This window comes from Anopheles darlingi, chromosome 3 (genome assembly GCF_943734745.1).
Source record: "Anopheles darlingi chromosome 3, idAnoDarlMG_H_01, whole genome shotgun sequence".
Classification (NCBI taxonomy): Eukaryota; Metazoa; Arthropoda; class Insecta; order Diptera; family Culicidae; genus Anopheles; species Anopheles darlingi.
Genome location: NC_064875.1, coordinates 39,105,339 through 39,121,966, shown reverse-complemented (window position 1 = coordinate 39,121,966; position 16,628 = coordinate 39,105,339). Strand labels below are relative to the sequence as shown.

Here is a 16,628-nt window from a genome sequence, read left to right as displayed (position 1 = left end):
ACTTAAAGGCATGTGCCTATATTACGGTTTAATATTAGTGTTCCATGACATTAGTACTGTATAGTATCCACTAGTATCCACATCGGTTAATATGTTCACTTAAGTCACCTTTATATGTCAGATTGAATGTTTATTGATCGATATATTGCCTCGTTATGCATAGAAGTAGAAACTCATGGTAGACCTTACTTTCCTAGTTCTTCAACACATCGCATCCTATTTAGCGGGTAGACTTCATAGGTTAAAAACCATAACATCGCTTAAGACTCTCATTGTATACCCTTGTGGATGTTGTGGCTCCAATATCAATTCAAAAAAGGACCATCTGTCACAAGTCCTTTTCGCATTCACATTGCTTTTTCATGGCAATCATTGCTGTGGACCCTCAAGTTTGCTCCTGCGTACGCATCCATTCAACCTTTCGAACTGCCTTCCATTACGCATCGAAAGCAGCTTCTTCGTTACTTGCCACTCAATCAAACAAGTCCGCTGAATCTAAGCTGATTGAATAGCGTGCATCGAATTCATCGGTCTAAATCAGAGGCACGTTTCGTTTGTTCGTCTTTCCGTTTCGCCTGGAAGCAGTCTATCTTTCCTCACAAAAACGCCGAGAATGCTGCTCTTCCTTGTCGCTTTCGGTCCAAAAAACCCCACGAAATCCCACCGTGCTTTGAACGGTTGAATTTTCTCATTAGTCTGGTGGCCAAAAACAGTGTAACGCAAAAAAAGCAAAATCACATTTTTTCAATTTATTTAAAAACCGACCACAACGTTCATTATTTAATGCATAATTGTTCTAGACACGCTTAAACCAAAAGAAACTATTAAAAATTTTGCAGTCGAGTATTTGTCACGACGAATTTCCAACGCTCAGCGTAACGCTTTTACCACTATTATGTTGCTAGTACTACTACTCAAACTTAACACTCGATCAAACTAGTTGGTGGTTTGTTTCTGACTTGCTTCTCCGGACTTCCGTCAGCATTATTAGAATTGAGCAGCTTTGGTCTCACCTTTACGCCTTGCTTGCCTGCTCTCGCTCAGATTTCGTCTTTGATGAATCGCGAGACGTGGCTACTGCTTCAGATTGCTTCTCACTCAGTTTTCGTTTGTAACGATATCCTTCCTGATCGAAAGCCGGTGGTAGGGCTCCAACGTGCGGAAGAGTATGCACACCACCACCAAATTCCTGGACAGACGCTAGGTCAATCGGTTCACCACCAAGCGAACGCTGTCCACCGATGCTTCCCACATCGAGTCCGCCAAAGGGAAGGTGCGTCACGGGATGGTCCAACACTGGCGGAAGAGACACTTGCGGTGGAGGAACGTATGCCGGAGGCTGCTGAAGTTGGATAGCGGGATTGAACAGCTCAGGGTTCAGCTGCGGTACTGGTGGTTGCGGTGGTGGTGATGGTGGAGATGGAGGGAAGGGTGGCAGATAAGTGTTGCCGGGTCCTGCCACTTGTGCCACTCCTCCGAAGTCAGATTGAGCGACGATCGTGGAGAAGACAGTTTCCGTCACATACTGCACCACTGGACTCGGTTGCACGATCAGCGTGCTGGTTTCGGTCAAGAACTCGAGCCTCGGTACGACCACGGTTGAAACTGAGTACTCGGTGGACGTGATGTAGATCGGATTCACCACCGTCGAAGTCAGATAGTCTGTCAGGTAGACGGTGTTCACGTCGGTAAAGAAGTGATTCAATGTCTCCGTCCTAACATCGGTGACCGTTTCCGTGTAAACCTGCGGTATGCACTGTGGCGTTGGTCTTGGATAAAAGTATCCTTCATGAGGTTCGCTCAACGCGCCACCAACCACTAGCAACAATACTACGAAGCGCTGAAATAACCAATAGACATTTCTACAGAACCACTCCTAGGAAACACCAAGAATCACATGTTGTCATCACTTACCATCATCACTGCACCTTCCAAGCCCAAACCCTATTGCGTATACGATTTCGCTTTCGAACCGATTACGGCACAATTAGCAAGCGCAATTAACACTTCCACTCTGATGAAAATGGCGATAATTGCACCGGACTGTTCGCTTTACCGGTCACCACGACACATTCACTAACGCACCGGAGGACCAGCAAAGACACGATATCCGAAACTCTGTTCCGATTTGACGACCGGACAGGAACTGATAGCTCTCCCTGATTTACCGTTAGTCTTTATATACGTAGACGCCACCCAAAAAGCTGCAGAGGCTCAACCGGAGATACCACTTCCCTCCATAGGCCGGAGACACGCATTAGTGCCCCTCGGGTGAAAATTACCAGGACAAACACGATGTTGTGCAGCTTAAATTTTTGTATATTTTACGGCAACTTGTTCCAATTACGAAAACGATGTCCTAATCCAAGGCACGTAAGATTGACCCACTGGCGCAGCGAGAAGAAAGCTGTGGATGCGTTTAGGGCCTTTGCCATCCAAAAGGCCGATAAGCAGATTGCCTTGCTTTTAAATAAACTATCCTCTGTCTATGACCATTTACCATACTCATGATGTTTTAAAACAAACAATCAACATACGAATAATTGAATACCGATTTGAAAGAAATAATACGAAGTAATCAATCGACTTTCAAAATGGAAATTTATTGATTTCTTTAACGTTTATAAGGGCCCTGTATATTTGTATATAACCTATGCCCTGTAACCTGTATATTTGAAAAGGTATAGAGCAATGCATTTGTAAAACTCTAAATTCCGCAGTTAATAGAATATCGTAGAAGTATATCGTTTAAGTGTATCGCAAGAAATAAGGGATAAGCTACATCACTCAACGCATTGTTCGGCCGATTTGTCATTTTGATAAACTGTGGATTTCTGTAAAATAATGAGGTTTCTACTGTACAGTGGTAGCGGATATTTATGTTATGCCTTAGGTTATTATGTTAGATGAACAGTACTATGGCGTTACTGTTTTTTGATCAACCTAAAACAATAAATTGATAATTTCTTATTTTAAACAATTCTTATTTGATACTAATAGTTTTAGTTCTTATTAGGCCCTCGTTAGGGCTCGTCTTATTAAGGATCGTTCCCAGCACGGTTCTACGAAGTACAGAAGTTTGTTTTGTGCCTGAATAGATTCTATTTTCAGACAAAAATCATGATTTCTTTCCACTAGAAGAAGGCAAAATACTAAGCAGAAACGAACTCACGTCTTGTAACTGATGAAAAGGTCAATGACACAAATTAGCTAAAACATCTTCACAGAGACAATTGTATCTCGAATGAGCGAAGTTGAAATATGATTCACTATACAGTAAGGCCTATCATTTTAATCTCGCCAGAAATTAAACGTTATTTCATATTCTATTTCTCTAATATATTCTAAACATTCTTTCCATTCTTATTCTTTTAATTATAGATAAATGTGATAACAAACCGAGTCGATATCATTTAGTCCATTTTATTTGCAGTTTGCAAGCTCACCGGATCGCACCGTACGACGGCCGAGGAGGTAAGTAGGACAATGAAGATTGCAGATTAGTTTGTGCCGCAGTATCCGCTTGCCCGACTACCGTAGAAAAGACCGTTTCAGTGACATACTGCACCACGGGACTGGGCACAACGACAGTCGACACGGAATACTCCGTCGACGTAAGGTACACAGGATTGGCTACCGTTGTTGTCCGAACGTCTGTCAAATACACCGTTTCATACGCCGTCACATAACTAACCAAGGTCTCGGTCGCAACATCGACGATCGTCTCGGTGTACACCTCCGGTAGATAGTCTGGTGTGGGATTTGGATAAAAGTACCCAAAGAAATGTGGATTCCCTGATGCCGTTCCAATGGCTACCAGCAGAAGCACTAACAAACGCTGCAAATATATTTAACATGAACAATCTTGCGGTAGTTGCGGTTAGTAACTGCACCTACCATTCTGAATGTTGCCAAATCACACCTATAGAACGGAGATCGAATGATTAGACAGCTAGTCAGGAAATGAAGTCTGTTCCAGATGCTCATGGACTCTTTATATACCGCAAAAGCGGACCCGTTTGACCGTTGATTTAAACATTCCTGCAAAAAAGCTTCACCAGTCAAGAATCCCATAACACGCGCTTCGGGAAGAGTGAAAATTGTTCTTGCAAACAGTGATGTGCAAATTTAGAGCTGGAGATATTTTTGATCTCCTAGTTCGGTTCGAATCTATGGATGTGTGAAGTTGTGACGTTCGAATGGCCAGTCAAGCAAACTACAGAGCACACATTGACTTCTAGCCGTAAATCAAGCGGAAACAAGACTTTTTTCAAGATCTTATTAAACGTCCATTTCTTATTTCAGTAACACTTTCACCAGCAAACGCTGTCTCGCAATGCCGGTGGTTTTTAGCCGCGCCACTCTTTGCGCAAAAAAATTGACTAGATTATCGTTAGGCAAATACAATGCAACGCAAGCAAATGGCAAAATTATTTACCCATTAAACGGCCCAGGTTAATCGGCCAGTTAAGCCGCTAGAGCCCCACCACCGAAAACCGACCAACCGGTCCAATGTGTCGCCATATTGCATTAAATCCATACAATGCACTGTTGTATTTCCAAATTCCACCCTCCACAAACTGAAATCCAAACACGAAACGAAGGCTACCACCATAAAACGCGTCCATCAAGAAGCATTGGGGAACGTTTGTGCCCCTGGTTGCCGGTCGCTGTCGTTGCTTCATTAACAAACGTGTGCCAAACCTCGAACCGCGAACCCGGATCTCCGGATTGGGCTTAGGTTTTCATTCGGGTACTCCAGACCCGGTTACTGCCGTGATCTTATGAACTCCCAACCAAGAATCCCACAGAAGGAATTTCCGAGATCCGTGCGCACACACAAACAGACACACCAAACCATCAAGATGATGTATACCCGAGACGACGTTCAACGAGAGCTCGCGGGAGTGTCTTTGAAGAAAATGTCATGCGTTTTCGGCAATTCCTAATATGCGTGCAACAAACCATGAACCCATCCGTGCACCCATCGGTGGGGATCGTAAATGTCAAGTAGGAACGTCAAGTAGGCCATCTTTGGCGTGGACAGCAGCGAAGACAGAAAAGAATCCGTTGACGTGGACCTCAAGCTCAGCACTTCCGGGGAACATCTGCATGGTGCTACAGCGCGCAGCAGATGCCAAATCCCACAGCATGATTACCATTCTGTGCACCTGCAACACCTGAACGCCCGTTAGGATGGATTCACGTTTATAAGTCAACACCTTTACTCGCGGTTGCTGATTAATTTTGTCGATTCACTTCCCCCACCTTCGCGCAGAAGCCAGCAGGCCAGATCCGGATCCGGATTAATGCCAGGGAGTAACAAAGCGCGGGTTTCCATGATTTATCGTTTCATTCAATGGTGCTTCGCGAAGCTGACGAATTTGCCGGTGTGGTGCAGGAGAAAAATCTGTTTCTGCAGATTAGTGAGGGGTGGGCGCGGTAGATGTAGATGTGGCCAGATAGGGAATCAGCACCGATGCCATCGTTCTTCAAGTTGTTTCACCAACAACCGGCCATCTTCTCCACCCTAATTTGACAGCGAGGACGGGCGGGCGTTTAGTCTGCCAACATTAAATAAATCATTCTTTAAGCACTGCTTGCTACCCCGCTCAAACAATCTGCTGCTGCCAGTGCGGCTGGCGATGACTTGATCGCGAAATGTCATCGCAGAGTATTATCATGTTTTGCGAGGGGCGCGCGTATTTTCCGGGCGCGGAGATGAGTTGCGCCGTGTGTCGCCATCTCTAATTTATGCGTACTCAAAAGGAAGACAAACAGTCGAAAGCAAAGAGGAGGCACTTCGACAAAGCGAAAAGCAAGAAAAAAAAACAACACATGATATTAATCGCATTGTTCTCTATGCTGCTGAATGTACACACATATGTGACCTTAGAAGATGTTAGCTACATAGCTACCGAAGCTTTGATTGATTGTGCTTCATTCGCTATCTGAAATGCTACCAAAAAAAGATACTCACACACACACATGAACATCCAAACGAAATTACCTTGCCTATAAAGGTCAGCACAGCTCAAGTGGCCGTAGAGTGCACACGAACTCTGCTTTCGTGGTTTGCCTTTGGCTGCAGCAAACGCTTGGTCACTATCGGTCAAGGAACCCTTTCACAGATGCATCATCATCAGCCCTTTAAGCACCTGCAGCGGTTGAGTTGAGTTGTCGATGGACGTCTTCGAACGAAGCTGTCATTGCTTGACTTTAAAAATGTACCAGCGACAAATCGTGTTGGCAGCAAATTTTTAAAATGAAATTATACAATCGTTACCAAACAGCCACTCCAAGCCGCATTCCGGACAAACTTAGCATCCTGATGCAGCGCACTACTGCGACTGCTAAACGACCCCCAAGGACTTAAACGGAAAGGGGGGATGGTTTATCAATATGCAGCGCGGCTTGGCGCAACAAGGATATGCTCAATTTGCAGATATATGCCTCGTAATGTGCCGATCTGAACCGTGTGCTGATAAGCGGGCGCTAACTTCTGTTCAAGGCCCTGACAGATCGCTAAACGATCACTCCATTCCACTCGCCATGGAACATCGTCGCAAATCGTGAGAGAATGACTGGACACAGCAGCAGCGCGTGTGTGGTATCGTACATTGTAAGACCCGTGGCCGCACGGAACGATTTGTTTGCACCTTCCGTACACCCTCTCCCTCGCACCGAGCGCCCCTGCCATGCCCATTCCTTCACAGTAACCGCACCGCGGGATAGCAGAGTAAATATTGGCAAAAGTGAGTGGGGGATTCATTGCTGCCAAAAAATTGCCGCACAATAATGATAGCGACCTTGACTTTCATTAGCGGAACGAGGCGTGCTGATGCGGTAGCGTAGCGACGACGTATCGGATTCATCGCTGACAGGACACTATCCGGAGCATCATAGTAGTCGGTATAGTCCGGGTCTGTACGACACTAGGGACTCGGGCAACATGGTGTTTCGATGACAACGAACCCTACCAACACGAGCTCTCCAATTACCCTTTCGGAGGGGCTCCGGGGAACCGCACCCCAGGCGGAGGGCGGTCTGTCAAACAAAGGCGAAAACATTCAAACTCAATCGCGGACAACCACACTTGACGTCTCCTTCAAGCGTGGCCCGAAAGTGATTGAACAACACACCGTCGAGAGCATATTAGCCGAGTGCTTTAAGTTCATTTAGCTTTGATGATGCTTCGCACTGGATCGCAGGAGCCCGCGCGCGCGCGCGAAAGGTCATGGCGTTAAAGCAACCGAGCGTAACGCGGGGATTTCCTTGTGGTTCGTTCGGGGTTTCCTCCTCGCTACGTCGCTTCATCATCGTCGTCCCCGATGTTGTCGTCGTCGTCGATACGCGCATCGGCCGCTAGCGGCGTGTCCAATCCGAGCGACCATCATCATTTGCGCAACATAATTCGGACTAATCGTAGGGCCGGCACCACCAACACTATCCGATTCCTGTGCCGTGCGTAGTATGCGTGCGGTGTTATGGGTCACTCTGGGCTGCACCTGTGGGGTGGACAGCATTGAAATTAGTTTCGTGTTGCCACAGAGGACCGGAGGCAACCTCGGCAGTCCGCACGCAGCAGCAGCAGGCGGCAAGCCCTCCAATGGAGGCGCACGCGCCCCATGACGCAGCGTCGATGGCGTTTGTATGGCGAACTAATTATAATCGCTAATGCTGGCTACTGGCCCCGCGGGAGGGGATGCTGCTCGTGACATCTTCGGAGTGGTTTTCAATGGCCCCGTGGTCCATCTTTAACCAAGCAATCACGGTCACAGCGAGTGAGCCAGGGAACGAACGAAAGCTTCCCTCTCGTAAACCTTGATGCAGATCTAATTGATACACCGGTACACGTGGCCGCGCAGAGCCGCTTTTCCTGCAATGCACGGGGCAGACGCGAGACGCGATGGAAAATGCCAACAAAACGCTGCGTTCGCGGTCTGCATACAAGCTGCTCAGAAAACGATTAGTGTTGGTCAAAGATCGTTCCCAACGCGATAACCGGTCCCTTCTTGTTTATGCTTTATTGGTGTGGTATGTGAACCACCAAAGGATGGCCCATTGTCACAGGTTGCTTCAGGTGTCACCAAGGGGGAAAACACTATTTAAATCTTCTCCAGCAAGCACGCAAACGGCGCACCCTTTCAGCGTGTGGAAAGAAAAAACACGAAAATTTGGATCTCCAATGGTGGCTGTGCCGCAGATGCAAACAAGTAGATTATTCGGCAAACGCTGATGCATTGTCACCTCGTCACGTACCGGCGCGAAAGATGCTAATGGATTTTGTTGTGCAGTGTAAAATTTAATTTACCCACCCCCATTGGACGCTAATGATGGAGCATATGGGAAAAGCTTCTGGCATTTTTGGCTTGACTTTAAAGCGAACAGACAAGCATCGGTAATGAGGTTGCTTTTGCTGTGTATTAAGCATTATCATTTGTTGATTATAATGGTGATAACATTTTTATGATATAAAAGTTTATGATGTAAAAAAAATCTGTATCAGAACGATTTGAAAATGATCTTCACCCACTTCTGGAGGTTAGCATTTGCCCGATCGATTATCGGATCCTTTTCCATCGCTTGCTCAAATTCTCATCTGCTCATCCATAAAATAAGTAGTCAGCCACTGTGCTTCCAAGAACCGATCGCAATCGCTCGAGCAGCTCTTGTGCTGCGCTAATCGCCAGTGCAAACAATCCAGCGCCTACGCCGATCAGCGACGAATACCGGAAGGCATTTGAATTGCTCACTTCTGCGGTTCACTAACGAAACAAATCTCACATTAAAACCTGAGCATGCGGGGATTTACACAGGTTATTCCTTTTGTGGATTGACTTTTCACTTGATGTTCTTCTGTGTTTTTTTATTTTTATTTTGGGCAAATGGCAACCGTTATAGATCCAATGAATCATGCCGAGCTCTTCTCGGTTGTGCTATGGTGGTGTCAGACGAAGAAGTGCGTGCTTGCATCATGTGACGGGTTTTAAAAATCTGTCGCACCAGACTGCAATCTGCCCTGGCCCAGAGCGAACTGCAGTACACAACCCCAAAAATCAGGGTCGACGATGCTAAAGGTTATTGGTACCCTGGCGGTGACCTGGCTGGGACACCGGCTACCATCATCATCTCTCGACCACGATCATTCGTGACGCACGTCTTTGCCTCGAAACGCATCGTCGCGGGAACTCTTTAAACGACGCAAACAGACGCAAAAACTCATTCCACCGAAAGTTCCCACAAGTAAGTCCCACAAAACGGCTGCCACGTGCCGCAAAATGGAATAGTAATATTTGACAAAACTTCTCATACTTTTTCCAACGAATGCGCCCAAGCGTGATAGAGAGAAGACGACATCGTGCGAGAGAAGACGGACACGCGCTCATTATGTAGAGGTGTTGTTGGGAGGTAGCATTTCGAAAAAAAAAACTTCTGGTGTCCACCCAACCTCAAGCTTCAGGAGACCCTCTCTCCCATCCCTCCCCGACGGGCTTATCGTGACCGGCAGCAGCGCCTGTGCATCCCGCGATGGTGGATCACCGCGAGAGATGGAACAACAAAAACTCGACCAAAAGGCAAACATCTCGATTCGCACTCTCGTTTGCTTCTTGGACCGTACCGATCATCGTCGACCGATCGCCGTCGGTTTGGCGGGCTCGGAACTCGGTGGTTGTGTTGTTGTGCCGGAGAAGAAGGCTGATGCTGCTGCTGCTGCTGCTGCTGCTGCTTATATAAAAAGATCCACCCGTGTCCACCAGTTGATCAGTTCGGTTCGGTCGCGATTGGTCTAGCCACACGCGCAAGAGGTGCAGCTCCTAGCGAGACCGCTAGGGATTTGAGACGTTCGATCTTTACGCGTAATCGCAGCATCTTAGCAGGATCTGCGCGCAGTGTCTTCGGCATCAAGGACCTCGGTCTTCGGAATATTCGTGTGCCGCGTTTGCCAAATTCGATTTCGTTCGCACGCGTTACGTACGCCTCAGCATGGTGAGTCGTCGTCCCGGAGCCACGGAGTGGAATGCCGTGCCGAATGTTTGTTTTGTTCATTTGCGATGTTCATGTTCGTGAATCTGTGAATCGTGGCGTGCGTTATTGGTTGCGAAAGCAACCCACCACAACACCCGTTGCATAAGCTCGTGCGTGGTGCCGATGCAAAAGATGGATTAGTTTTCCTCCCTTTTCCTCCCACAAAACGGACAAAACGGAAATCACCTGTGGACATAGGCGCAGTGAACCGTCGCATCATTGCAAAACAATAAAAATTAAGTGGTTTACGATCGTGTCGACAGCACGAGCTCAAGATGTTAGGAAGTGTCGTTTACTCTTGAAGCTAGTTTGTGAGAAACACGCAGCGCGGTTTCAAATTGGCGATCAAATGGCCCGATAGGATCGTTAATTGATCGTAAAACTGTCGGATCGCTACCGTTTCGTTAGCGTGGAAGTTCAGGGGGCACATCTCACGAGCTCGGCGTCATCTCATATCTGGCTGACCTTCTGGAAGGACTCTCCGGGTGGGCTACCGCTAACGACGGAACTAATACCCTTTGGTCGGCGCATCTTGTTCACCTTAACGCGAAGGAACCTTCACCCTCGAGTTGATCGCCCCCGTGACCACTTTCGCCTTCGAGCACTTCTAGCAGGTGGCTAGCGCCCCCCGGGGGCAGGGGGGGCCGGATCAACCAGCTTTTTGGGGTGTTAATTATGCGACGCTATTTCTAACAAATAACAAAAAAAAGCTGATGGAGATTGCTTTCAACGATCGTCGCGTGTCGCGATCGTAGAACTTGCTTTTGGGCCTGGCCTGGGGTTGAATGATTTATTCATTCGTCGACGGTCTGTGGAATGTGGTCTTTTGATCTTTGTCCGCATTTTGTCTGCAGAATCAATTCTTGCGACACGACATTATGCTAATAATGCTGAAGGGTGACACTCGTTTGCATCCTGTTCGGGGATTGAAACAAACGCAGCTTCTGTTTTCAATCGAATTCTTCTTCTCTTCGGATCCACCTTCACTGTTCGCTGTTCTCGCACCTAATAACTAATGTTTTTTTTTTCGCACGTGTTTCTCCTTTTGCTGCCTTTTGCTTTTCTCATTAGAAACTCATCATCGTTCTGCTGGCCACCGTGCTGGCCTGTGTACGGGCGGAGCAATTCGAAGGATACTTCTATCCGAAGCCAAGCTGCGCCCTCTCCGACACGGTCTACATCACGAAAACGGAAACCAACTATGATCGCGTCACGGAAACGATCAGACAGCCAGTCTACGGTGATGAGCAGACGATCATCTCATCGGTCTACATTACCTCCACCTATACGGCTACTGTACCTTCCTACCAGACGATAACAAATACGGCCACGTACACCGTCACACCACCGCTGCAGCCGGCCCAGACGATCTACAATACCGTCACCTTGCCACCGATCGTGTCCACGTACACGAGTGTCGTCGTTTCGGCGACACCCGTCTACCAGACACAAACCGAAACACGTACCATTACCCAGCCACCGGTAACGCTGCCAGCGCAAACGATCTACTCGACGATTCGCGAACCTCCGGTGACGCTACCTCCCCAAACGATCTATTCCACGATCCGGGAACCTCCAGTAACGTTGCCAGCGCAAACGATTTACTCCACGATCCGCGAACCTCCAGTAACGCTACCACCTCAAACGATCTACTCCACGATCCGCGAACCACCAGTAACGCTGCCACCTCAAACGATCTACTCCACGATCCGTGAACCACCAGTGACGCTGCCTGCACAAACCATCTACTCCACCATCCGGGAGCCACCGGTCACGCGCACCAGTCAGGTGGTGTCCACGGTGTTCAATACCGTCACACTGCCCCCCGTAACACTGCCAGCTCAGACGATCTACAGCACCGTGACACTTCCGCCGGTTACGCGAACCGTTAGCTCGGTTTACACCCAACCGGGTGGTTTCCAAACGGTCTATCTCACCGAAACCCAGGTCCAGCGTGATCCGATACCGGCTCAAACGATCTACAGTACCGTCACGAAAACGTTCTGTGCGCCAACGTACCTACCACCACAGAACACTCTGGCCGCTTACAACCAGGGACGATACACGGGTGGTTTGTTCTAGATCATTTTTAATCGAAAAAATAGAGATGGACTGTCCGTCGTCATTCCTTTACTCAATAAATCCCCCACCCTTCTCCACATTCCATTCTTGCGCGCACGCATCTCCATATGTGTTACGTGGTGTTACGAAAAACTGTCCCGGACGGTTTCTGCAAACGGCCTCCGTAACATTCCACCACCACCCATACTTCATCAGCTCACCACCCTATTTTAGCCTATCGTTTCATGGATAATGTTTTGTTTCGCTGTTTTCTTTCTACCCGTGGCTCCAGTGACCTTCTTCTCCGAGATGAGATGGGCACGACACGGGCGACACAATGGCCGAAATTGGCGCCGCCGAAATGCTAATCTTCTTCTCCCCGGCCAGCCTCGTTTTGGTGGAGCCTTGGAAATGCATTTTTAAATACACTCTCGACACGAGATGAGATCAACTGCTTCCGACGCACGGACAGAGCGCGGACAGAGAGAGAGAGAGAGAGAAAATAACGGTCAAACGCGTTGTGCGAACTGTTAATCGTGGTTTAACATTTTTTCCAAACCTTTTCGATTATGTTGGCCGATTCGTGGCTCGTGCTTTACCTTCTCAGCAAAAGTCAATCTGCTGCCAGGTGACCTCCGGGAGTCCGATGATGGCTGATGACCGATGGCGATTTCACCATGGCAAAATTGGCTTCAAGGGATGTGCATGGTGGGAGCGCCCTTAGATCACTTGGGAACTGGTTCACATTCGAATGCGAATGGTCTGATGATCATTGTTCTCGGCTGGCCAGTGAATTGTTTAATCATCTCTCAGACCCTTTGGTCGCACAAGCTGCAGGGTAGATCGTTCAGATCTATCATCCAACCAACCGATTGCCCATTGTTGCACTACGAAAATAAGCAACTCGAAACGATTACCAGAGAAACGATATACCACGGGAAGATGTAGCCAAAAATGGATGATTAAAATAAATTTAAAAAAACGACCATGAGCTCTGAAAAACGAGTAAAGATCATTCTAAAGTATGTAAGGGTTTTTTTTTGGGTTTTACGATGAAGAAATAAACGATTTATTAGAACCAAACATGGTGGTATTGTTTTCCGAAGCGTTGATGACAGGTTATAGATTAATGATGATAAGTAGCAATGTTAATTGGGACAGCAACATCGTTGTGGAATACACAAACACCGAATAGACCGCTAGAAATGGAAATGCATAGATAGCAAGTGGCATTGAAAAAGGGTTTAAGTCAATAAATCAAAGATCTATCTTCTAATCCAACAATTCAAACCAGAATGCGACAGCAATCGACATTGACACTAGCGCAAGGCTGATCGTAGCAAGGTCTCTAGCAGTCGGTCCGCTCGCTTATCATAATGCCCACCGGTCGTCGTCAATTTCCATTTCAATCTTTCCTAATGCCATCTTACCCAGCGCAGCGAACATTAATCGTGCGTTGGCACGAACACACCGTGCAGTAAATAGCAGACAAGATGAACGATAATTTTGCGCAATGAATAAATTTGTGGCTTCCAAAAAAGCCCTCCAAGAAACCCAAACCTTTTGTTGGTACTGCTGCTGTTCAAACACGTCTCTCAAAGAGCACTTTAAAACACTCCAACAAGCATTATCTAGATCGATTTAAAAGATATTAAATGTCTGTAACAAGTGGTTGCCGAATAGGTGAAGTATTAGTATACGCAGATTTATCGCACGCTTGTATGAACAACATGTTTTGTTCAATTGATGGAGAAGAATTTAATATAGCTTTTTTCAAACATTAATTAAACCATATTTTATTCGCGAACATCGAAAAGCGTTATCGTTAGTTATTTTAATAGTTAGTGTATATTAGTGTAAATAATTTGATATTTCAATTCATTTGAGTTTATTTCATATTTTCCTAATAAGAATATTTTAAAATATTATTTAATTAGGATGGCTCCAGAGAGGATCGAACTCACGACCTTCGCGTTATTAGCACGACGCTCTAACCAACTGAGCTATGGGGCCTATTGTTAATCATTTTTCTAATTATTTTGAAATTTCTTCAACAAAATTATTCCATACCAGGTATAGTATGGTAAGTAGTGTTAGTATTTTACATTCGGAGGTAATTCGTGTCAGATTCCCATCGGAGCCAACCATGTGAAGGATGATCTATCTTCTTCTCGATCTTCTATTTTCTGCTTCTATAAATTTCTGTCTTTCCGGGAGTCCCGAAAAGACTTCGAAACTGGACACATTACCTTTAAATTTGGTACACGCGGGTTTTGGGTACCGAGGAGTGCAAAAGTTGGTGTCGGGTACCGAGGAGTGCATGGTTAAAACTCATGCCTCACTGCCTTCTTTCTTTCCCCTTCGTAACATTTGACTGTTAAAAATATTAATTACTCCGCAAGTTAAAAACTGGATATCATCAAATCTTGCACAATTGTTGATGATCACCTTAGACCGGGAAACCACGAGTCAAATTTTGGTCCTTGCAGGACGAGGGGGGAAAGGCATCTCCACACAACGCTAATCCTTAAAATACATCTTTGGGCAATGTGGCTACCATTTCCTAGGGTTTTGGAGTCTTTAAATTGATTAGTTGCTCTTAAAAGCCTTTTCCTCGGTTCCACCCACCATTCAATCCATTCCTCTCTATGGTCAGCCGAGAGAATGAGAGAGAGCGATAGCAACTACTACAGCCTTATAGCTTTCAGTTATGTGCTTCATTTTTTTAAAAAAATGTACATTTCAGAATGAAATTGTCCATGCTGCTGAAAATTTCATACATATTGATCAAACTATTATTATATTTTGGAAAATGAGAAATTTCCGAAAATGGGAAGAAATCTTGGTTCTTTTCGGCATCCGCTGTATGCCTTGCAACTGCATGCACACACCTATACAGCCTTTCTCTGCAAATTTATTCTTTAACGAAATATCTTCTGTCATACAAGTGGAACTAAATAAACTTATCGTTAAAAAACGACAGCTATTAATAAAAAACTGACAGATACAAAAACGACAAAAGCGTTCAGACTAGAGCAAAGAGGATGCAGGACGTAGCAATGTAAAAAATCTTACCCTGGAAATCGAGAAAATTGATCGAGTTTGATGGTTTGCTAACGTTGGTCAATACTAAAATGAAACACCAGGAATGTGCTGTACATGAAACAACGTGAAGTTGCAGCCTTTGAATTAGATAACCTTTTTTAAATTGATCTAAACATTATGCCAACCAACGATCATCGCTTTGTCATACGAGCTAATAAAAGATTTACTGGACAGTATAAAAAACGATATAACGTCTCGCTAACCGACGAGCTTGCGGTTTTGATTGTAGGCGAAGGATTTGAAGGTAGGGATATTGTCCTGTATCACACAAGGGGTGCAATCAAACGCATCTGTGAAACTCATCGGTGTTATGATGCTTTGCAATAATCGGTTAAATTTTGGCTAGGAGAGGATGGGTATAATTTCAATATCAAAATGGTTAATCCTGTGACAGATGAGGAAACTGCTAACAAAGTGAGCTCATGATTCGTCTAGATGCTGTGTGTAATGATGCTAACATCGAAGATGCTCAAGATGCGAAAACGTCTGTTCGACATTATGACACAGTCAATTTATTTGTCTCATTTAAATGCAATCTTTAATGGTTATTACAGCAAGAGCCTACCGGCAAAAGTTGAAATTTGTGATGAATTTCGAAATGAAACCCAGTTCGTTTGGCGAGACACGCTGCTAAATTTAATCGGTGGAGTGACGAAAACACTGTATGCCGTATGCGGTATGCCATGTTCTAAAATTGATTTGGTTCATTAATAAAATACGCCCAAGTGATGAAATCGATAATATTATATATGCTGAAGTTATCCGTTCCTGTTGACGACAAACGCACGATCGTGCAAAGACGATTTCACTCTTTCGCTTAAATATGAATTCATCAATCTACACCAACCCACACTGCCAAACACCAGATTAAGCAGAAAAATCGATCAAAGGTGTTGAAAATGAGGGGAAATTGATGTTAATCATTGTTAATTCCAAACGTGTTGCCAGTTGTTCAATGTAATTAAATAATTAATCCACTTCATTTTGATCTAGTATCTTTAACTGGTACTATATAAAACAGTTAGAATAAACAAAATAGTAGAATCAAATGGCTCCAGAGAGGATCGAACTCACGACCTTCGCGTTATTAGCACGACGCTCTAACCAACTGAGCTATGGGGCCTATTGTTTACCCTTTTTTCTATGTTTTTTTAATTCATTAATTGTTTGAAATTGCGTAGACAGGAACAATCCATAATATTCCTGAAAGTCCTCAGCTACCTAGAATTAAACTTTAACCTGTGTATCGATGCCACAGAAGACAATATCTTCATTTGTGTGTTTGATGCAAATAAAGCATTTATTTCTTCATCGTGAAAGCTCATAAACCCTTACTTACTTTGGAAGGATCTTTGATCGTTTTCACAATCTATGGCCCACACCAATAAACAATGTCAAAAAACAGAGTGAAAAACAAAATATAAAAAAAACTG

At 45.4% G+C, this 16,628-nt stretch overlaps 3 protein-coding genes, 1 long non-coding RNA gene and 2 other non-coding genes across 6 annotated transcripts; 1 reads left to right on the top strand and 5 right to left on the bottom strand.

The window, feature by feature from the left end:
* Window positions 1-746: 746 nt before the first annotated feature.
* Window positions 747-2,133, bottom strand: LOC125957518 (uncharacterized). The gene is made up of 2 exons (XM_049690272.1): window positions 1,915-2,133; window positions 747-1,840 (listed from the first exon to the last, which is right to left on the bottom strand). The coding sequence occupies exons 1-2, from the start codon at window positions 1,918-1,920 to the stop codon at window positions 1,016-1,018; spliced, it is 831 nt and encodes a 276-aa protein (XP_049546229.1). The 5' UTR covers window positions 1,921-2,133; the 3' UTR covers window positions 747-1,015.
* Window positions 2,134-3,421: 1,288 nt separating this feature from the next.
* Window positions 3,422-3,991, bottom strand: LOC125957904 (uncharacterized). Its single transcript, XM_049690928.1, has 2 exons — window positions 3,898-3,991; window positions 3,422-3,838 (listed from the first exon to the last, which is right to left on the bottom strand). Exons 1-2 carry the CDS (start codon window positions 3,985-3,987, stop codon window positions 3,443-3,445), a joined length of 486 nt encoding a protein of 161 aa, XP_049546885.1. The 5' UTR covers window positions 3,988-3,991; the 3' UTR covers window positions 3,422-3,442.
* A 3,421-nt stretch (window positions 3,992-7,412) lies between these two features.
* On the bottom strand, window positions 7,413-11,798 carry LOC125957021 (uncharacterized). Its single transcript, XR_007469216.1, has 3 exons — window positions 11,666-11,798; window positions 11,496-11,569; window positions 7,413-7,508 (listed from the first exon to the last, which is right to left on the bottom strand). It is a non-coding gene; the product is annotated as an uncharacterized LOC125957021 (long non-coding RNA).
* Window positions 9,783-13,163, top strand: LOC125957019 (uncharacterized). The gene is made up of 2 exons (XM_049689371.1): window positions 9,783-9,990; window positions 11,101-13,163. The coding sequence occupies exons 1-2, from the start codon at window positions 9,988-9,990 to the stop codon at window positions 12,109-12,111; spliced, it is 1,014 nt and encodes a 337-aa protein (XP_049545328.1). The 5' UTR covers window positions 9,783-9,987; the 3' UTR covers window positions 12,112-13,163.
* An 866-nt stretch (window positions 13,164-14,029) lies between these two features.
* Trnai-aau (transfer RNA isoleucine (anticodon AAU)) lies at window positions 14,030-14,103 on the bottom strand. The gene has a single exon. It is a non-coding gene; the product is annotated as a tRNA-Ile (tRNA).
* Window positions 14,104-16,244: 2,141 nt separating this feature from the next.
* Trnai-aau (transfer RNA isoleucine (anticodon AAU)) lies at window positions 16,245-16,318 on the bottom strand. Its single transcript has one exon. It is a non-coding gene; the product is annotated as a tRNA-Ile (tRNA).
* Window positions 16,319-16,628: the final 310 nt, after the last annotated feature.